Genomic DNA, 20,993 nt, shown 5'->3' with positions numbered 1-20,993 from the left:
AAGATAAAAAAAAAAACACATTTTCCTGCAACTGAACAATGAAAACCATACAGTCAGTATAATTTTCTTAACTTTATTTTAACACAAAATGGCATACATTGCCAATTTAACCAAAAACGTTTACTTCAGCTTCTTCTTGGGACGAAGGTTGTTGGTGTGTCCGCACTTCTTCTTGCGGCAGTTGACCGCACGAGGGTGCAGACGGGCATAGCACCTGGCAAACAAAGTGGTCAGTGTTGAAATGGAAGAATAGTTTTCCTGAGGCACCTTTTAAGTTTTAAAAATGATCAAAGATACTGGGGGGAAAAAAGTGCAATTGAAACAGGCACTTCTGCCAAAACCCAACAATGAAACAAAATCTAGTTACCACTATATGACAGAGTATTGTACAGTCTAAACTTAGATATGACCACAAATTAGAACAACGATGGCACAGCCAGATAAATGGTCGTATTTAGGACTGCACTTACTTGCGGCAAATCATCTTGTCACAGTTGTATTTCTGAGCCAGCTGTCTGAGAGAAGGCTCAATGATGCCACCACGCAGACGAAGAACCAGATGGAGGGTTGACTCTGGAAGGGGAAAGACACAATGTCAGTCTTCAGTTCAGTATCAACATGCACACTTTGAAAACCACATTTACTATCATGCAGAACTTGAGCAAACAACCCACGGGAACATTAAGATGTATGCTCCTAAAACATCCACATTTTTCCATATTTGAGTATTTTCCTGCCAATAATTATCTTATGGTATGGTTGTCTGTGGTTTACTGAAGGATTCAATCATTCAGTACATCTTGTATAAAAGAGCACTCACCTTTCTGGATGTTATAGTCTGACAGTGTGCGTCCATCCTCCAGCTGTTTTCCAGCGAAGATCAGACGCTGCTGATCAGGAGGAATACCTGCGAACCAAACACTCATCAACCTATGTGCACTTTTAACAACTACCTCTATTAACAGATAATAAGATACTAAGTTACTTTAGCCACTGTTCCAAACATTTTTGTGAGTGATGTCAAACATGATGAACTTAATGTTAAAGTCAGACCATTTCTGGTAGTACTGTAAATAAAACATGCCATCAAGAGCCTGAAATCCACTCGTTCATTACTTAAATTTGATTGCCGAATTATCAACAGCTTTAAATATTGGACATTCACACTTCATTTAAACAAGTTATTTGGATGAAAAATATACTGTTAATCACCGCTTGAAGTTTCATCTTTTCATTTGTATTTTGTACAGCTCATTCGTCAACGTGTTGTTTTTAAAAGGGTTACAGAATTAAAATGACCCGACTAATCAGTGAAATGCCCAAGCAGAATATATCAATTAACTGTCAACAGAACTCCTTTAATTGTAAAAGCGTAGTCTCACCTTCCTTATCCTGAATCTTAGCCTTGACATTTTCAATAGTGTCACTGGGCTCAACCTCAAGGGTGATGGTCTTCCCCGTCAACGTCTTCACGAAGATCTGCATGTTTGCAGGCTGTAACAAGAAAATTAAGTCAACTCCCAAGTGTGGACGTGTAGCTAGTTAGCTTACTCACAGACAATTCGATGACAGACAATACTCCAGCTCAGTTTTTTAACATATATACATTCATCACAGTACTTATATATAATGTGCATACGGTAACGTATATGTTAACATTTGGTGTAATGGTTCGGTAACACTGGTCTTAACATTAGCTTTTAGCTTAGCGGACGACTCGTGCGGCCTAGCCACATGCCTACCGTTAGCGTGAAATTTAATGGCGAATATTGATATTTATTTCCCAGAACCTAAACCCTATCTCTCAGAATGATGGAGTTTTATGTTCGTACAAGAAATACTGTACTGTTTTATTAGTTTCCAGCTGCTTGCTGTTGCCTAAATTCCATAAATATATGCGGGACGAAACGTGTACCCACCCGGCCGAAAGCTGAGCCTCAACGAAAAGAGACCGGAAGAAGCTGACGGTGAGATACGTCATTTCCTTTAGCGTGGACTTGAAAATAAAATGTTGCGAGTGATTTGCGTACTTTTTAAAAGTTAATTTTTCTTTGCTTCTTTTATTTTTCAAATAGCCCAAAAGCTACAGCATATTGTACAAAAAGATTATTTTTTTTCAGATATGCTTATTTAGGTCAGACTCGTGTCAAACAGTATAAATAAAGTTTAAAGCAAGTCCATCTAGTATATTGAGCCATTCTTGTAAAATGTCTAACTTCATTTAAACATATTATCGTCAAATTAAGAAGACAGAAAGAAGAGACTAAAAAGAGTTGAGTTCCACTTCGAGGTTTGAGTGCACCTAAATTACGAAGTCGACTGACACCTACTGTTGTAATGACGGAACAGATTTTGAGTTGCGAAAAAACAACAACCCCTATCAAAAAGAAAAAGAGGAAAGGAAAAATAGATGAAATCTCTTAAACAATTCTCATCAGAAAAAAAACATTTAAAAAATGCATTCAATAGCTGAACTATTTGACTTGTAAAACAAATCCCAAACCATTTAAATAAAATTGTCGTAATTTGTAGAATTTTTGTCCCCAGGAAATTATATCACGAGGAAAAAATATATAATCATGGAACAATGGATATTTATATTAATATCCCAAAACGCTTTTCAGACTTCAGTCAGGTTCCAACTTACTTATTATCTGTTGACAGATTCACTTTGCAGGAATCTTGTCATGGACCCTTTTTATCATAAAAATCCATTTCCACCATAAATTTGAACCTAAATTGAGATTTGAGATTGTTTCCTGTCATTAAGTTAACATGAGTTTCCCAAAGAAAAATTGTTTTATCGTCCTGAAAAGTTACTTCATCATCAAACCAAAATTTGATCGATGGAAGTGTCAGAAATTTCAATGTCCACTTGTGCATTAACTGTAGAAGAAATGACTGCCATTTCCCCTTTACAGGACATTAAACTCATATCATCAACGATTGTTGAAATTTGCTTGTTTTCCTGATGCACTCGTCCTTACATATTTTCATTGGACCTGCACCAAACAGAAATTTCAGCATCATCTTCCTTAGTGTTGGTGTCTGGATGTAAATCTTTATTCCTATGGCCATTTTTTTTTACAGTTTGGTCGCAACCTTTTGTTTCATATTTTCAACGCATATTGCTTTGAGTTTTCTTTCCTGACACTTTGATGTCTTCCTTATGTGTTTCATTTTTTCAACTCTCCCATTTTGTTTGTACTTGCTCCATATTTTAGACCCAGCTGACTGGGAACACTCTACATCTTTTTCCACACAAGTTAAAGTCATCTTCTTGAAGGAAGTTTATAATCCTTCTCATTGTTAGAGCTGAGAGCTCTCTTGTTTGGGCCTTTTGTTCTATCAATCAGTCGGGTGCAACAGCTTGTTAAGATCTCAAAACACTTTCTTTTAATTGTAGACTAATTTGCACATTAAATCTTGTACAGAATTATCTCAACTTGATCAGAAAAAAGCCAAAAAGCAATCTACTTTATTTTTGTTGTTGTTATGTTTTAAAAAGTAAGAATGTTTAGCAGTTCTATGCCATTTCTGTGACTTAAAAAAAAACAACAAAAAAAACGTTTTGAAGAGTAATGATCCCATTATTTTTTACAAGCGGTTGTGGCCCAATATGGGCATGTATCAATTACGGGTTAAAAGTTTGTCAAATTTTTAATATTATGCTTGTAAACTGCTGCATTTCGTATTTTTATTATTAATTTTTGTACATGTTGTGGATGGGCATTAATTGTATGATTAATGATCAATATTAATAGTATGATTAACTGGAGACTGAATCATTGTGCTCTGATTGCAGCTTGATATCATTTGTATACCACTTTGGCATGAGACTCTTAAAAATGGCAAAAATATCTTTTTCTCAGAGGTGCAATACATTTCTGGAAATATTTGTTGCATCCTGCTCTTTATATGCTTCCATGTACATTCCAATTTAAAAATGTATGATTTCGGGCTTCATTTCCTCTCACTTTCTTTGAACGTGTAATAGGAAACCAAGGCATGTATTTGTTCCTCTGCAGGAGCAGCAACAGTATCAACATGATCATGTTCCACAGCCCACAGGTTTCCATGGCGAGGCATTGGAGCATTTTTCACCTGCTTGTAGATGGCCAGCTTAACAGAAGAGTTACAGAGATACAAGGAGGACACTGGTGGAATCAATATGAGTGCAGTGGTGAAAACACTGACTGCTGCCCATCCTATTGGCAAAGATCCTCTCCAGTCTAATATCCCGTTTCTGGACAGGAATTACCCAGATGCTTACACAACCCACTATCAGGCAAACTTTCAGCGTCTTTATACACAGAGGGCAAAATGTTATCGTTCATCCATCCCAGCTCAAATGGATCACAAGGATCCGAGGCAAATCGAGGATTTCCTGACGGAGGCGATGGTGTCCTACCAGCATCATCCATTGCCACATATAACTCGCATCCCACGCTGGGCCAAGCTAGCCACCAACTTCAAGATCCAAACAGACCCCCAGGAAGTTGTTGACTTCACCACAGAGGCCCAGAAATTGCGGCCTCATGCCTTCCAGCCACCTTCCACCCCCTGCCGACCGAAACTGGGCATAAAGAAGATCGAGCAAGTGGAAAAGCTTCCAGAGAGCACCAACCATGCAACTTTTATTCCACACCATTGCTCATCTTTGGTAAAAGCCACAGTTAAACATAAAGGTTAGTGACATTATCCTTAATATGTAATCACATTTGTTTTGTGTATTGTCTGATTGAATTGAAACATTCACATGAATTTTGGATCAATTTAGTCACATATGATTGATGCCAAGGATGTTCAGATTTTGCAAAGACAAAAGTGTTAAAAGGAGGGTAAATATTCTGGTCATGACAAAGTCCTGCAATTTCTAATATTTAACAAAATTGTCAAATTACGTTTTCCTCTGCAGATAAGAACCTTCCCAGTCTAAGAGGAGACGAGAGCCATCACAACTTTGTTTCTCACTATTATGATGCCTTTCAGGGAGCTTGGGGCGATGGTGCTCGGCCAGTTGAAAGGGTAATTCAGTAAATTCAGCTCATGAGCCATCATGATCTAAAGGTTTTTATTGTTCTTAAGCACCATTTTGCTGGAATGAAAACTTTGAGTCTCAGGGTAATGTTCCCTTCAGCAACAGGCTGATTTATTCTGACAAGAAATTTCACAAAAAATTGAACGCTGAATTACTCTGTATTTATTAGAATATTTGGCGATATCCTTTACTGTATGGACCAGTTTAATAATGATTTGCAAATATATAGTCACATATTTGATGAAAAGAATTGATATCCGTGACCCAAAAAGGAAAAAGAAGACTTAAAAAGAGAAAAAGACCTGTACCTAAATATTTCCACTTTCTTCTGCTTTATCCTCTATGATATTTGAATGAGAAATATTTTTATATTTCCACTTAAAAAATAAGAGCAACATGACATCATGAATTTTCACTGACACCTAGCAGTATCTAAAATAAGCTAAATAAGCTCACCTGATAGTCGCTAAGGTATTTACAACATAACACTGTAATATTCAATTATTCATTTCACTCCATGTATATGGTAATCAGAAAAAAATCTTTTTGATAACCATCAACAAGCCATAGGCAGAATTCTGGTTGGATATTTCACTATTCCTCTGGGCTGAGTTGGTTGAGTTCCAGTAAATTTACAGGTTTCCTGGGGCATACCCTTTGGGATGGTCACACCAAAGGTTTCATGTTGTCCTGCTTCATCCATTCCACACCCATATTTTATCTTTTTTTTGTGTGTGCTTGGATTATTTATGCTGCTTGAACATCTGACCCCATCTAAACTGAGTTTATGCTGAGAAATTCTGAAGTAATACTCCTTCCTTAGCTTTGCACCCATTTATACCAGTTCCACCAGTATTAGCAACAGTCCTGGAGCATATAACTACAACATGGTTTTACTTTCTCACCACAGTTGATAAAGTGTTCCTTGTGTAAAATGCCTCACCGTTACTCATTTCTCTTTGTTCATGTGGACAGCTGTAAATCTCTGTTGAGGTTGCATGTGTCAGTTCTGGAATAGGACCTTTGTTTATTAATCGTAGCCTCTCAATCTTGGGTGATGTAAAACTTTCTTGACTGTGGCAGCAGTTTCTAGTTTAAGGCTGAACTGTCCTTGATGGTTCCTTAGATGCATCTGCACTTATTTTTTACTGAAGATCTTTGGATATGAACTTCTTTAAAAAATGGCTCCAGTAGATGTTCATAACTCAAACTCTAAATGTTTTGTCTTTTTTTTCTATTACAAACCTATGACTGCAGTCAAAATCCCTTGATAAGTGGGCAAAGAGAGGCATACCAGATGCACTCAATCGTAATCACTAATGTTAAGTTATGAAGCTTTGACAAGTCTACAACTTTTCCCCAGTCTTGATCTTGTGGAGCAAATTCTCTCGTTTAAATTTTTTATGGTATTTGTACAGTTATTCTGTCCCATAAAAGCAATCCAAGTCCAAGTCCATTTATTGTCATGGCATTTGTTTATAATGAGTTGATGTAAAGTGCTGACAAAAAAACCCAGCAAGCTTTCATATTATGATTGGTTTCATAATTACCTAAAAGTGATGATAAACAAGCTGATGCAGGATCTCCCATAAACTGATTCGGGAATAGCTTTAAAACTGGGAGTGTACATTAAGCATCACAACACAGTGTGACTTGAAGTAACAGCATGATCAACTTTATGAAAGTTTGAACTTTTATAAAGTTATGTATTAAATAGGTGTTATGAGCACAAGACAGTGGCAGTTTTTTCTTCTTGTTGTTCAGCACACCTCTTCAGTGCGAATGGGGGATCCCATGAAGATTGTGGAAAGAAAGACAACCCACGCTATGTCGTTCAACCAGCCCACTGTCTGCAGGTCTGCAAGTTTTCTGCCACACTGGAATCATCTTTTTACATGACTTGGTTCACGACACACTAAGCATTCACTGTAAAAGGAAAAGCTCGAGGGATCAAATATACACTATTTCAGAATTAGGCTCGCACTTGTCACTCTTTGAGATCTTTGATTATATTGCACTGTATTTTCAGCAACAAAAATATCTATTTGTTTCGAAAAACAGGCCACCAGAGGTGAAAGATCATTTGAAGCTCAGTCGTGGGAATTTCTATAAGGACTTATGGTCGTCCACTTCCAAAGAGGCCTTTTGTTGCCATAAAATAGGTGAGTTTGTCCATATGATATTCAGACATAATGCTAAAATTCATCACAGTTAAGTCTTTTGAATATAATTTTACTTCAAACTGTTTTTTATTTATTCTAAAGTAAATGATCTTGTTTGATTAGTACTGAATGACTTTAAGGGATTTGTACTTGGCAGACATTAACTGGACTTCCACTTGGATGCCCTAGAAGGATATTACAAAATACACAGAATATTATTAATCAGTCAAAGTCATATGATGAAATACTGAGATACAGTTTAGATTCTAGAATACTGACTATCTTTGGTTGCCTAACTGTAATAATGTGCATTGTTAATTACTCAACAGATCCAGTTGTTCTGATCAAAAGAAACCAAAATATCAGTTCCATGCCAAAGGGAGACACTGATAAGAGGCGAAACACTGAGAGGATGTCAGTCACCACCAACAGATTATTCTCATCCTATGATGTGAGATAGCAGCTCTTCGACTTAGTTGCATTTTTGTATTTACAACTGAACTGAGGCATGACGTTTACTGAATCAGAAAGTTAAACATTCACTTAATTTCATGACCCTTCGTGTTCCAGTAGAATTTGGAGTTGTTTTTGTTGATGCAGTGATCTGATGGTGTCGTATCTGATCATGCTATAGCTGAACCACACACATCATCCCGTGCGTTTGCCCGAGACTAACCTGATTACCAAGAGTCATGTACAATTCAGCCCACCCACTCTGTCTGGGCAGTACTACACAACTACAGCCAGGGAGCACTACTGCATGAAGGATATCCATCGAGTCAGACCAGTCAAACAGCTGCAGAGTAACATAATGAGTGGACCAGGTGATAGATTATTCCTGTTTATGTATTCAAAGGAACTTGCATGTAGATATTGAAGTTTTAAATGTCTGTGGCAGAATATGGACTGAATGTCAGCACCACTATGACTGACTTTCTCCCCTTGAAGAGCTCCAAACAAACACCTTGTTCGTCACAGCACACGGTGAGAGATCACAAACTGGAATTAAAGCTCAAATTCTCTTTGGTTTTAATTTCAACAGGAGGGTCAGAGATCGCAATAGTTGCTGATATATTATTGGCAATAATAATACAAAAAGCAGCAGTGATAACAGAATTAGACTTTTGTACGAACTGCATATGTATGTCTATTTTTGTCTTTAGTTATATATTAAACAATATTGACTGTTTGTTGCTCTCTGTTCACCAAACAGAGCAACCTCAGATTTCCTCTGGACAAGCAGCATTTCAGCACCACCAGCAGTGAAGTCTACACAGTCAAACCTTTGGTCCTGCAGCGTCCTGTGCCCAACCAGTGCAGCTCCCTCAGTTTTGCACTAAAGTGACAAAGGAATCACAACAGGGTCGCTGGCTTTTGTGTTCCTACCTAGTTCCTAATAGAATACATGAAGTAACACCATTAATCAAAAATGAATTTTATTGACATTTGTATAAAACATTAAATGTATTCAACAAGTTTGACGTGATCTGATTATGAGTTTGCACATTTTCTTTCTGAAAATGCACTTGAAACTTTATGTCAGGCTATAATCATGGTAAACTTCCCTTTGAGAATCTGACACTTGGAAATGTGCATAGTAACTTTGGATCACATGAAATGCTTTTAACAGTTAAACGTGGAAGTCAGGCATTACTGCATTTCACAGTCAGCCCACAGTTGTGCTCAAACAGCAGCTTATCTTAACAGCATTCCTTGATGCACCACTATGATGCATCACGTGTGCAAAAAAATAATACTACCAATGAATACTATCCTCGTGACAGAAGAAGTTACCTTGGAAACCCCTATAAAGTAAGCACATTACTGTTCTGTTCTGAGTTGGACCTTTAAACCCAATCCTTCATCTTTTCAGAAATGATCAATCCTGTCAATTAGAAGCATGTAACCTGCCATACAGGGATGAAAAAAATAAACTTTTTCCCATAACAGAGCAGTGGGAAATGTTGAAGCAGTGTGCAATTGGGGGTTTTGTAGTTAGGTGGTTTAAACATAAACCTTTAGACTCATCTGCCATATTTAGGCAGACGAAACAGCTTCGAATTTTCCTGACCCACTTTAACCCTGTTAGCTTGTCAGAGCTAACTTTGCAGAAGGTTGCTGTCCGTTTTGGGAGAATGTTTCCCCTCCTGACTGTGCATCTCCAACCTTGTTTATACTGTCAATGACAACTGCTTAGCGTCTGTTTCGCAGAAACACATTCAATCCCACCTTCAAGCATGACTGACCATAGACCTCCATTAAAATAATCCATGTTGTCGCAATAACATGACCTTGACCCTGAGATGTAAAATAAAAGAAAGAGAAAAACAAAAGAAAATATAGAGTTGTCATACAGGTAAACAGATGTAAATAAACTGAATGTTGAAATCATAACCTAGTAAAAACCTGTTGTTTTTAAATTAATTTATAAACTCTTTAATAATAATCTTTACTCATAGGCTTAACTTGCTCACCTAGTTTTTTGAAAATCTGCTGTGATGAGTAAGCAGGCTGGTCCTTCCCAAACACGTGCTGCTGGGGAACACCTATGACCTTGCTAGTTTGACAATATTACAACAGGCTTACATGCAAACATCCAAATAAGTAGAGCAAAGTATGACAAAAAACAATTTTTCTTCTATTCATTTGTGTCATGCATCTAAATCTAAAGGAGGCCAAGTGTGGAAGCAGATGACTAACTGAGTTGAGCAAAGGAATCACCTTATATTGGGGGGGGGTCCCTTTTGGGGGGTAAATTTAGCATTGTTTTCCCGTCTTATTTATATTTGCATATACGCATATTTCTTAGTTATTTTTTTCATTGCTTTGTTAAAACGTTTCACACCATGCATTTGTTTCCCGTGTCCCAAAGACTAAATATATCTTGATAACTATATGAATGAATAAACACAGGCGGGGTTCACTTTCTGAGTCACATCCGTCATTACTCATTGCTCTTCCTCCACGGCGCGCGCTCTCTTCTTCACATAAACACCCTAAAACGCTAAGTGTGGCTGCGGAAAAACAAACGTCACGTGACCCAAAGCCAGAACCCACTCCACGCTGTCCTCCCTCCTGCTCCGTGGCTATGTGGGCGGGCGTGAGTGCCATGTGGTCCCTGTCATTGTTTTAAAACAGAGAGTCACTGTATTTCTGGGCGTTGAAGCCTGCCACTGATCGCACAGAGCGGTCTCCGTTGAGCGTACAGTCAGCGGAGAAGACGGAGGAAAGTCTCGCTTTTGAAACGTAGCTTTCGTGAGGACTATCACGTAGCCCTCGTCCTGTCGGTGAGTGTGGAGACTTTCATTCATCACGTCAAAGGCTCGGAAACTGCACTCAGTAACATGTAGTCTCGGTCCACGATCCGGATTGGCTGAGACCCGTTCTCATTCATTTTTGACACAAACCAGCCGCAAAAATAGAAATAAAAATGTTGTTATTATGAGACCGACAAAAAAAAGCATCGCTTGCTGATAGTGGTAGAGTTGTTTGTGAAAGAATTTGGACATTTGGACTCGCAGGGGTCATTACTTAATTAAAAGTAGAAAATCAGGTTTTTTTGTTCATGTTATTTTCTAATCTCTAGCGTATATTAACAACAATTATTACCGGCTTTCTGTGAATTTGTTGAAAATGTGCGAATATACATGTATTACTGAATTAAACTACATACATACATATTGAATATAAGCAGTGTAGATTATTGCTGTTTTATGAGTCATGTCTTTTAGTTGTTTTCAAAAGCTTAAAGAAGACAAACTAATATATCCTTATTAAGGATTTATAAGAAGGGTTTTAAAAAGGGGTGTACACAGCGATAGATAGTGACTTGGCAGAGACCCTATGTAGATCCACCCAACCCCACCCTAAAAACCCAAACACTCAAAGAAAACAACAAAAAATAGATATCTGTTTTCCTGGAGAGGCTAATTAATGAATAGTGCACATTCAAAATCAGTCCTGAACCATTGCATTTTATTTAAAAGTTGAGTAAGGATTCCAGATGGTCCTCTGCTGAAGAGCGCTTGTCAGTTATCACAATTATTCATTTGTGGTTATCTTCTTTGAGTTAGCCCTTCGTTTATGTCAAAATGTTTATTTTAAATAACTGTCCTTCTGTCCTCACATGTAGGAATGGCGCTGAGTTCGATAAAGTCTTTCACTCTGGAGCTAGATGGTCCAGCTGATGCAGCGTTCACCGGAGGGGAGATGGTGTCCGGCCAGGTGGTCCTGGAGCTCCGCAGGGACATGAAAGTGCAGTCCATGAAGATGCAGGGGAGAGGGGTGGCCACTGCACACTGGCTGGAGAACCGTGGCATGAACGCTGTCTATAACGAATACACCTCCAAAATTACCTACTTCAGGAAGAGACAACATCTGATCAGAGGTCAGTAGTAAAAGAAAATCAAATGAGTTGCACTGCACCTGTCATAGAGTTATATTCCCTCCTATAGATTATTTTAATATAATTTCCTCTTACTATTTTTTAAAGAACTACGATACCAACTGTCCTGACCTTTTATCTGTTTTGTACCTTCTTTGTTTCCTGCTGTATCTGTGGGGTATTGTAATGTGTAATACATAGATTGTAGCTTTTGGGGGGCATATATTGACATGTATGTCAGGGTGCAGTGTGTGAAAACATTATCTGTTTGCTCTCAAAATCTGTTTTGTGCCAGGTGGTAGCCACTTTTTTTGTAGTCTCTTGAGCCAAATGGGTTGCATGGAAACCTGGGAGAGAGTCCAGATACATCTGCCAGATAACATAATCTTTGACATTAAACACAAATCCATGAGTGCAGAGTCCAAATACACAGAACTGGTTTACTGAGTGCTAAAGAGTGAAATTCCCCCAGTGTGGATTGCACCAGGCAGCCTTAAATCAGAGAGGCAAAGAATATGCACAGTAATAGTTGAGTAAATGAATTGTAGACAACTGTTAATGTTTTATGTGTTTTGTTGGCGACTTGACTCGTTCTGGTCAGATTAGTAGGAATTTCATTAAAGGCTAACAGTTTAATCAGTGATCGTCCATCACTTTTCTTGGCTTTGAAATACTATGAATGGGGGTGGGAAGAAGTACTAAGCAAATGTTTGGTGTTAGACACTTTAAATTACCGAAGACCAACCTCTCATTAGCATGATAAGTTATGTTATTTTCATTGATTTTTCACCCTACTGAAAATGAATAGAGATATCATAAAATTTATGATCGATGTGGTCACTGATTAGGAAGCTGCTCTAAATCTGTTCATAAAGCATTGAAGGGTCAAGTGAAAACGTTTTCACGTATATGAATGTCAAGTAGTAGATCAGCAAGTTCCAAACACCAACGGTAAATGTAAAAGTCAGGTATTGTGTTTTTAATTTGGACTGAAGCAGCAAGAAATAAGAAAGTGGACAATAGATGGCAATGCAGGAAGGAGAGGAGGAAGGGGTTTTAAGTGTGTGTGTGTGTGTGTGTGTGTGTGTGTGTGGGGGGGGGGGGGGGGTAATCATTTAAAAAATGCAGCCTGTGTCACCATGGTAACAATGAAAACAACATGTGGCTCTCTTTGACCCCACCCCTTCCCCTCACCATGCAGCCAGCTACTGCACTCCATACACTTAGCACTATTGTGCCTTTTTTCAAGCTTTCTTTCATCCACTTTTTCATAATCTCAAAAGTTGCGTGCTTGTTTTTTCACTTAAAAAGCAGAAACACATGCATTTTATCCGCTGGGTTTCTCTTGATCATTTGTTTGGGTTCAGAGGTGGCCCCAGAAGTTAAAGCCTTAAAGAAAAAATCTTGCATTCATCCCAAAATTTTGAAAAAAACACTTAACACTTCTTAAAACCCCGTCTATGCTCTCAAGTATTCAAGGCTTCGGGTGTTTGTTTTGTTGAGTCAGCAGCTCTTTGGCTAAACGGTGAGGGACAGATGAGAACACATTCACTTCTTCTGAGGTAGTTTTAAACATGGTTTTAGCCATGATTAGGGCTATCATACGGAGTCATCTGCACAGCAAGGGGGATTATCTTGCTCTTTCTGTTCAGATCACCACATGGTGTTCTTATCAGTATTGTGCTAGAGACACACATGGTAGAGATGAGCTGCGGCTTGTTGTCACCAGCAGGCGGCGTGCTGGTCTTTGTTTCACTTTGTCTGACACTTAAAGTATTTTAAAGCGAACACAAACTGATGCAGCCATGGTCAACAATTTCCCAAATTAAAAAGAAAAAAAATCTGCAAACTGAAAATATTTTCTTAACAAATGAATAATGATAATGTACTTTTCTGCTATGATTTCCATCACAATCACCTGTTGAGAGGAACTGCATTGAGAAGCTGGTTTGAACGGATTCCTTTTGCCATATTCTAAAAGCATCGTTTTCCTAAAGCGTTTTGCTAATTTTCTCTAATCTACAAACATCAGCATCCCAGTTCAGGCTTTACAAGAATCCTAACTACTTTGCCTTATCTGCAGCAATTGGTCAGGTTGACCAGATGGTGGCACTGGAGGGCCAAGTTCTCATACCAGGGAACAAAGGAGTAAACAACTTTGTTTTCACAGAGCACATTTGACTTTTGTCAAGGCTTTTGCATCGAATGGAGTTTAGAGATGAGCTTAGAACTAAGACGTGAATGAATGATGGACTAGTCTATTGCCTGCAGCAGAGCCTGGCTCAGATGTGACTTTGTTTGGACTTGTTATAAATGCATTTATAGTAAGTCTATATAGATTATAATATTCTTGCAAACAACCCAGATGTTGCAGAGATTTTCTCAGTAGAGATTTTCTGCAGAGATTTTCTCTGTAGTTTTCTAACATTACCAAAACATTATTTGATTATTTGAAATGCAGAAGAGGAAGAATGAAGAAGTACTAAGCAAATGTTTGGTATTAGACACTTTAAATTACCGAAGACCAACCTCTCATTAGCATGATAAGTTGTGTTATTTTGATTGATGTTTCACCCTACTTAAAATGAATATCTGTTTTGAGTTACTTTATTTGTTGAATGGCTGTTTCATAAGGGGATTTGTTGAAATGCTTTTGTGCTTAGCTGAGTGTTTTTCATGTTTGAGGGAGCTCAAAATATGTAACAGTATGTTCAAAGTGACATGGAAGCTGTGGTGTAAACAGCTTTAGTCCAGAGTGAAACAATTTTCCCCTGAGCTCTGCCAGACTGAGGCATGCTCAGTAAGCCTGTTTTCTTCTAAGAACCTGTAACCATCAATCATCACCAGGCCTTGTTTTCCTCTACTGCCTCCACACCCAGTCTGCATGTTTATTGTGCTGCCTTCAGGCTTGGTCTGGAAATGTGGTGTTCGTGAGTGGAACTGCACACAAGTGACTCAACAAAGCGGTAAACAGAGTTGAGGAAGCGGGACCTTTACATGTAATCGTTGTTAATGTGATCAGCACATGTGTTGTTGTCATGGCGTGTTTAGTTTCACTTTCTCAGCTATTTAAATTGTTTTCCAAAGTCTTGCCTCACGATCTGAGCATTTGTCTAGACATGTTTGAAGCTGCGTTGTCAGCTTATAAATGTGCAAGAAAAAGATAGGTTGCATATTTTTTAGATATTTCTTCATTTGAAAAAAGACGGACAAACAACTGGTTTCTTTGCCCAACGCTGATTAGACTTCTTTTCATTAATTTTCTTCTTTGTGTGAGTGAGTTTAATCTCGTTCAGCTTTTGTACTTTCAATACTGGGAAATTAAATTCCCTTTATATTTACACTTTGAAACTTTCATCATAAGTTTTGTCAATACTTGAGGTACGTCGTATTTATGACTTTAGTCCTTAAATGTCGGTGCTAAGAAGGAGTACTTGAATGTGCCTTCGCCCAGCCTTCAACCCTCTCCTGAGGCCTTACATAATAAATGCGGAGACCACGCCCACTTTCTCAACCTCAAAACAGGGCTGCTGGCTGACGACGCACGACAGTTTGAGCTTGTGAGTCGGAGCAAAATACATCCGCAGCCTGAAAATCCTCTATCATACATTCAAATACTGCGGTTTCAAAGGAAGATAAGCACCTACTCTGGCTCTCAGATTACTTTCATAACTTTCCAAAAATGATTTTCGACAAGTTGAAAAAGTTTGACATCGTCTTCGACTCCCCGGAGATGGACTGTCCTCCTGTGTTCAGCAGCGGGGACGTCGTGTCAGGACGGGTGGTGTTGGAGTTGTCCGGGGAGGGTAGGGTCGACTCCCTGAAGCTTCACGCCGAAGGTTTCGCCAAAGTGCACTGGACCGAGTCCCGGTCCGCCGGGTCCAGCACCGCGTACACCCAGAACTACAGCGACGAAGTGGAATACCTGAACCGCAGAGAGGTGCTGCTGCAGGCAGGTCAGTCCGCTCGGGTGGCACGGTGATGGAAGAGGGTGCAATTTATCTGTAATCTTCAGTCAAAGCTGCAAAAACAAATTATCCAGATGACGAGCATCGAAACGAAAGTGGTTCATCTGTGGGAGAGTATGGGGCTAGTTGTTTGTCTGTAAATGGGACATGGTGTCAAAGATAAGCAGATGATTAGGAGAGCTTTCCCAGTGGAGAAGTGATGAAATCAAGCTGTTATCCAGAGGTGCTCAGTGTTTTTTTCTAAACGCGTTCTCATTCTTTATTGACTGAGCTTATATTGGGTGCATGAAACAATAGTCACATTTAGGCTGTTTTTTTGTTGTTGTTTTTTAAAAGGTGCACTGCTTTGTTCACCCTTCCTAGTTTCTTGAAGAGTAAGGGTGAACACAAGGTTCAGAAATGGTCGTTGATTCACAGGAGTTTTGTTGGTTTTAATTTAAGTGAGGGAAAGCACAAAAAAGCCGCTCCAGCAGATGCCTTTTCATTGTGAAAACATCTGTTGAAGGAAAAGGCACTGACAGCAGACTTTTCCCTCATTTGAAGCAAATCCCGGGTTGTTTTTCTCCTCTGCAGTGAGGTGGAGCCTCAGGTTTCTGCTTTCATTCATTGGGCACGAAGCTGTTTTTGGTTTAAAGGGTTGACAGGAAACCCACAGCCGGGGCTTTGTCAGTTTTAAGCCGTTTTCCTGCTCAGCTCGGTTTCATGGCCGGACGGTCATCTGTAAAAGAAAACCTGACTGCTGGCTGCAATCTAAAAGCTCGTTATATCTCAGTTTAATCAGTGGTGTTTGAATAAGGTTTTTGCAGATGTGTATTTTATGATACCGTGAAGAGTGTTTACAGAAGTGTTAAAATGAAATGGAAGCATCCAGCAAACGAAAGGGGACTCCAAACAAACTGTTGAGCGTTGTAAATGCAAACACGTGTTCCTGGGCCTGTTCAGGAAGAGGGAAAAAACAGTATTTGAGAGGGGCTGTGTGATGTAGCTTGAGGAAAACATGTTCACAGTGGATGAGGAACCGCCCCTCTAAGCAAAAACAGAAACCATGTAATTCAAAGAAAGAGGAGGATTTCAGCTACAGTTTAAAAGCCTATTTTATTTATTTGTGAAGAGGTAGCACCATTTGTGTCTTATAGTTTTCCCAGGACTTCTTTTCCTTCTTGAAATATAGCATCTTGCCACTTTGTGTGGTATGACTCATGTCCCTGAAGTGATTTCTCAATATGTTTTGTAAAATTTCATGCTCTTATTCTCCATACCTACATGACCAACAGAAAGAGATGGATTACCTAGGAATTAATTTTACACTCCCTGCCATCTGTTTCTTGAAATAAAATCAAGTTATCGGAATAAAAGATTTAAGAAAAGAAATTGACCTGTTATTGACATTACTTTTTTTTTCCCCCGTGTTCAGATAATGGTGAAGTGACCATCCTTTCCGCTGGCCGACATGAGTTTCCATTCAGCTTTCAACTTCCAGAGGAGACGCTCGTCACCTCCTTTGAGGGGAAACATGGCAGCATCCGTTATTGGGTCAAAGTTAAGCTACACCGGCCGTGGGCCACCGTCAGGAAAATCAAGAAAGAGTTTACAGTCATTGAACCCATCGACATCAACACGCCAACTCTACTGGTGCGCAGCTCATTGCTCACATTAAATGATTTTTGACACATTTCATGATGTCCTGCATGTTTTCGAGGCACGTGCTCATTTGGTTTTATGCTTTCTAGGCACCACAAGCTGGTACAAAGGATAAGATGGCACGGGCGTGGTACCGTAACTTTGGACAGGTGTCAGTGACTGCAAAGATCGACCGCAAAGGCTACACCCCAGGTAAGGGTCTAATACCTGAAACAAATTCATACACAATCTTTAGCCTATTAGATAGTGGCTGCATGTCTGAACACACCGACTCTTTCTCTGCAGGTGAGGTGATACCCGTCTTTGCAGAGTTCGACAACAACACCTCCAGATCAGTTGTGCCCAAAGCCTTCATCACTCAGACACAGACGTTCATCGCCCGTGGCACCATGAAACAGAAGCGCTCTGTGGTGGCCACTCTGTGTGGTGACATCGTGAGCGCTAGATGTCGCGAGACCTGGCACGGTCGTGCCATCAAGATCCCACCTGTGGGTCCTTCTATTCTGCAGTGCCGTGTCATCAAAGTAGAGTATATGCTCAAGGTGAGTTCAGTCAGCAGCTGCTTTCTCTCTTATTTTGTGTTTCCGAGTCTGCACTTTGCACAGGTGGAACTGAGAATTCTCTTTTCCTCCCTTCAGGTTTGTGTTGATGTTCCTGGGACATCCAAGCTGTGTTTGGAGCTGCCTCTAGTCATTGGAACCATTCCCCTCCATCCCTTCGGCAGCCGGACGTCCAGCGTCAGCAGCCAGTACAGCGTCAACTTGGAGTGGCTGCGCATGGCCATCCCAGAGCAGCCTGAGCGTAAGTGTCCCGTAATGACCGTTAGATTTGAAGGTCTTAAATTGCATTGAAGCCCAGTTATTACAAAGCAGAAACACCCGACACTGTATTTTTAAGAGGAAAAATTCTGCACACAAAAGAAATGGAAAAAAAAAGGTGTGCTGCCAGCGTGCCTAAACAAACAGTGGACTAATTATGCCTCTTTCCCCACAGCTCCTCCAGACTACAGCTCTGTGGTGACAGAGGAGGAGGCCGAGCAGCGCAACAACGCGGTGGTCCCGCAGCCGGCCGAAGATCTGAGTGGGATTCTAGAGCGACCACTCATGGCTTTTGTCCAAGAGTTTCGTTTCCGGCCTCCGCCAGTTTACTGCGAGGTGAGTCATCAAAAGCACTCCTTCAACCCTCACTTAGTTTGAACGATGCGTGTCAAAGTTTCAGATGTTTTTTTTGTTGTTGTTGCATATTTATGAAAAAAAAAGAAAAGTTTTCTATTAAAAAAGCTTTTGAGATCTTAGATGAATTGCATAACAGTAAAAGCATCAAAACAGATCTGAAGGTGTAGGCTGAATAAAACGGAGAAAGACTGAATTATGTGTTTACTCAACCTTCGTCTTCTCCTGCCCACAGATTGACCCCAACCCTCAGCCTTTAAATATGAGGCCTCGCTGCATGACGTGTTGAACAACGAGCCCTGCCTGTGCGACAAGCAGCTTATCTATTGAAACAAATCAAAAGATTTGTCTTCTCCTGGATTACGCCTCTCTGGTGAATAGCACCTGGTCCCAGCCTGTGTTGTGGAGATGGACTGGAGCGCTACAGAGATTTCAGGAGCTGGAGCTCACAGGAACTGAATGTTTGCAGAGGAGCTGCCACTTTGTTTCCAGTCCAGTAAAGTGGACGTTTCCCAGTTCTGCTGAGAGGGGTGCAACTTCTCTGCATCGGTTCCTGTCCTCCCCAGGTGATTTTTGGCTCTGAGCGAAGTGAGCGACAGAGTACCTCCCAATCAACGTTTCCCTCATGTGAAGAGATTTTTGAGATTTGACGATTTTGGGACATATTGGGGGGGGACTTAGATCACTTGATATTTATCAGACAGTTGTACCTGATAGTCATATGTTTGATAAGACAGCGCTTTTGATAAGTTGACATGTTTAGAAGCACATTGTCATCTTTGAGTGGCGTAAAGAAGTGCAATTATCAGCCTTGATTTCTTACTTGCCTGTGCCTGGTGTTGATGTTAACCACCTACATTGCTATGCATTGATTGACTCAACAGCAGTGTTCCTGTGATGAATTCTACTGTTACTTAACTATGTACTGTATTGAAAGGTATGATGTTGGAGCAGACGAGTCAAATAAGGAGATGTAGATGTATTTTATGCATGCAGGTCACCATATGTAAAAGGGAAAAATGTATGCCTTAATTATCTGCAGTTGAAGAATGCATGAGTTTGAGGGAGTTGTTCTCTTGGAGAGCAGGATAGAGCTGAACGTATACTGAAAGATCTTAGAATGAGATGGTCACATTGTAAGTGATTCAATTCCGAAAGCAGCGCAATGCTCAAGGCATTGACGTGTAGGGTAGCTGTGGTATTTAATTTTGGAGCACTGATACAGTAAGGTGTAGCAGTTTGCTGAAGAAAAATCTGGACAAGGCCCACAGAGGAGCTCTCCCAGCTGCTAACAAAAGGAGGAGAAGATGGAGACCGTTAAGCCATGTGGACTGAAACTGTTGATGGGAGCCAGATGCCTCTGTGCCTTTAGGTCGAGCAATAAGCTGGAGATGCCACTGAAATGTAGGGACGAAGAACATTCCAAAAACTGACTCGAGGATTGTGTTTTCTCCTCAACTTCCAAAAAAAACTGTCAGGAGTTATCAGTTCAGGGTCATTTGTGCAGCATCAGTGGCGCGCACTGATTAAGATTCATTTAAAAAAACAAAAAAAGATTGTATTTTTATACAAATGCTGTTGTTTGTTGTGAATCATGCCAAAGTTTTCTAATTGTTTTTCCTAATAAAAAAGATTAAAAGGATGATCATCTTCAGTTTTTCCTTGAACCTTGACAAGTATGTAAGCTGTGCACTCTTTTAGGCAAATAGTGGAGGGCTTGGGTTGTTGCTTGCCAGTGAACTGGTACATCATGTTCAGCACAACAGGGTTCACTTGAGAAATGAGCTACACTCACTGAAGTAAAATGATAATTACAGACTGAAGTGATGAGTATTGTGAAATAGGAAAAAAAAAAATCACCAGTAAGCTGATACTTGGATTTCGTCCAGCTTCCTCTCGTACAGTTTGTACGTTGTTTACATGAATATTCAACAAGCATCGCAGTTATTTTTTGCCACATGTAAACACACGGGGACAAATACATGAATTATATTGTACAAAGTGTTACACATGGCTATAAACACCACCAAGCTGAGGAAATTCTCAGGGGTTTAATAAGCAAACTGTATTAGTAAGAAGACAGATGCTCCGTTCAGGCCGGATAAGACCGCTGATGAAAAGCTTCACACTTGGGAGTTCTTAGCTGAATTAAAGTAGACGTCAACAAAACTTATAAAATCTATCATTTTCAATTTGCCAAAACCTCAAATTAGTACATCTGAGGTGAGCCCTAATCTTAAAGGAAAAAACAAATGATAGAATACCGCCTAATTGAGTCTACTAAGAAATGTGCTTCCTCTGTTTTAGTAACCTTGTTTGTGCATGTATTTTCTGTTTTAAAACCTTTCTTTCTTTACTTTTTGCTGATATGATTTGAATTTGAGCTGTTTAAGTTGTATTGTGTCATAAATAAGGACAGGAGCTGACAGAAATGACTCTTCCACAATATCAATAATACCTGTCGTCTAATTTGATCAACATCTACTGAATCAACTGAATGTATTGTGTTTGGGGATACTGTGACGGCTGACTTTAGCACCTTGTCTTCAAAGCTCAGTTCAACCGTCAGAAATCTGGGAGTCATCTGAAGTTTGACAAACAAATTAACAATGTTGTCAGGACTAG

At 39.7% G+C, this 20,993-nt stretch overlaps 3 protein-coding genes across 4 annotated transcripts; 2 read left to right on the top strand and 1 right to left on the bottom strand.

Moving 5' to 3' along the window:
• Positions 1-59: 59 nt before the first annotated feature.
• On the bottom strand, positions 60-1,955 carry uba52 (ubiquitin A-52 residue ribosomal protein fusion product 1). Its single transcript, XM_072389221.1, has 5 exons — positions 1,920-1,955; positions 1,383-1,494; positions 821-907; positions 471-573; positions 60-214 (listed from the first exon to the last, which is right to left on the bottom strand). Exons 2-5 carry the CDS (start codon positions 1,483-1,485, stop codon positions 121-123), a joined length of 387 nt encoding a protein of 128 aa, XP_072245322.1. The 5' UTR covers positions 1,486-1,494; positions 1,920-1,955; the 3' UTR covers positions 60-120.
• A 2,159-nt stretch (positions 1,956-4,114) lies between these two features.
• Positions 4,115-8,576, top strand: LOC140311413 (uncharacterized). Its single transcript, XM_072388785.1, has 8 exons — positions 4,115-4,688; positions 4,919-5,028; positions 6,806-6,897; positions 7,103-7,203; positions 7,533-7,654; positions 7,838-8,027; positions 8,102-8,187; positions 8,417-8,576. The coding sequence occupies exons 1-8, from the start codon at positions 4,115-4,117 to the stop codon at positions 8,546-8,548; spliced, it is 1,407 nt and encodes a 468-aa protein (XP_072244886.1). The 3' UTR covers positions 8,549-8,576.
• Positions 8,577-10,361: 1,785 nt separating this feature from the next.
• On the top strand, positions 10,362-20,010 carry arrdc2 (arrestin domain containing 2). 2 transcript variants are annotated; one of them, XM_072389220.1, is made up of 8 exons: positions 10,362-10,490; positions 11,336-11,590; positions 16,970-17,187; positions 17,286-17,388; positions 17,482-17,738; positions 17,835-17,997; positions 18,190-18,350; positions 18,604-20,010. In XM_072389220.1, exons 2-8 carry the CDS (start codon positions 11,338-11,340, stop codon positions 18,655-18,657), a joined length of 1,209 nt encoding a protein of 402 aa, XP_072245321.1. In that variant the 5' UTR covers positions 10,362-10,490; positions 11,336-11,337; the 3' UTR covers positions 18,658-20,010. The 2 variants fall into 2 exon arrangements, with proteins under 2 accessions (XP_072245321.1, XP_072245320.1); XM_072389219.1 differs by lacking the exons at positions 10,362-10,490; positions 11,336-11,590 and adding an exon at positions 14,984-15,543.
• The last annotated feature ends 983 nt before the right edge of the window (positions 20,011-20,993 follow it).

The sequence above is a fragment of the Leuresthes tenuis genome, unplaced genomic scaffold (genome assembly GCF_036924035.1).
Source record: "Leuresthes tenuis unplaced genomic scaffold, fLeuTen1.0.hap1 SCAF_7, whole genome shotgun sequence".
NCBI classification, from domain to species: domain Eukaryota; kingdom Metazoa; phylum Chordata; class Actinopteri; order Atheriniformes; family Atherinopsidae; genus Leuresthes; species Leuresthes tenuis.
Note: the sequence above shows the minus strand (reverse complement) of the source record. Positions and strands in the feature narration are given on the sequence as shown.

Excerpts from the sequence above, each read along its gene's own strand:
- uba52 (XM_072389221.1), bottom strand. The coding sequence starts at position 1,485 with ATGCAGATCTTCGTGAAGACGTTGACGGGGAAGACCATCACCCTTGAG. Across the intron at positions 574-820 it reads AGACTATAACATCCAGAAAG|AGTCAACCCTCCATCTGGTT; the intron begins GTGAGTGCTCTT and ends TTCCCCTTCCAG. Across the intron at positions 215-470 it reads GACAAGATGATTTGCCGCAA|GTGCTATGCCCGTCTGCACC; the intron begins GTAAGTGCAGTC and ends TTTGTTTGCCAG.
- LOC140311413 (XM_072388785.1), top strand. The coding sequence starts at position 4,115 with ATGGCCAGCTTAACAGAAGAGTTACAGAGATACAAGGAGGACACTGGT. Across the intron at positions 5,029-6,805 it reads GTGCTCGGCCAGTTGAAAGG|CACACCTCTTCAGTGCGAAT; the intron begins GTAATTCAGTAA and ends CTTGTTGTTCAG. Across the intron at positions 6,898-7,102 it reads AACCAGCCCACTGTCTGCAG|GCCACCAGAGGTGAAAGATC; the intron begins GTCTGCAAGTTT and ends TTCGAAAAACAG.
- arrdc2 (XM_072389219.1), top strand. The coding sequence starts at position 15,270 with ATGATTTTCGACAAGTTGAAAAAGTTTGACATCGTCTTCGACTCCCCG. Across the intron at positions 17,739-17,834 it reads AAGTAGAGTATATGCTCAAG|GTTTGTGTTGATGTTCCTGG; the intron begins GTGAGTTCAGTC and ends TCCTCCCTTCAG. Across the intron at positions 17,998-18,189 it reads CATCCCAGAGCAGCCTGAGC|CTCCTCCAGACTACAGCTCT; the intron begins GTAAGTGTCCCG and ends CTTTCCCCACAG.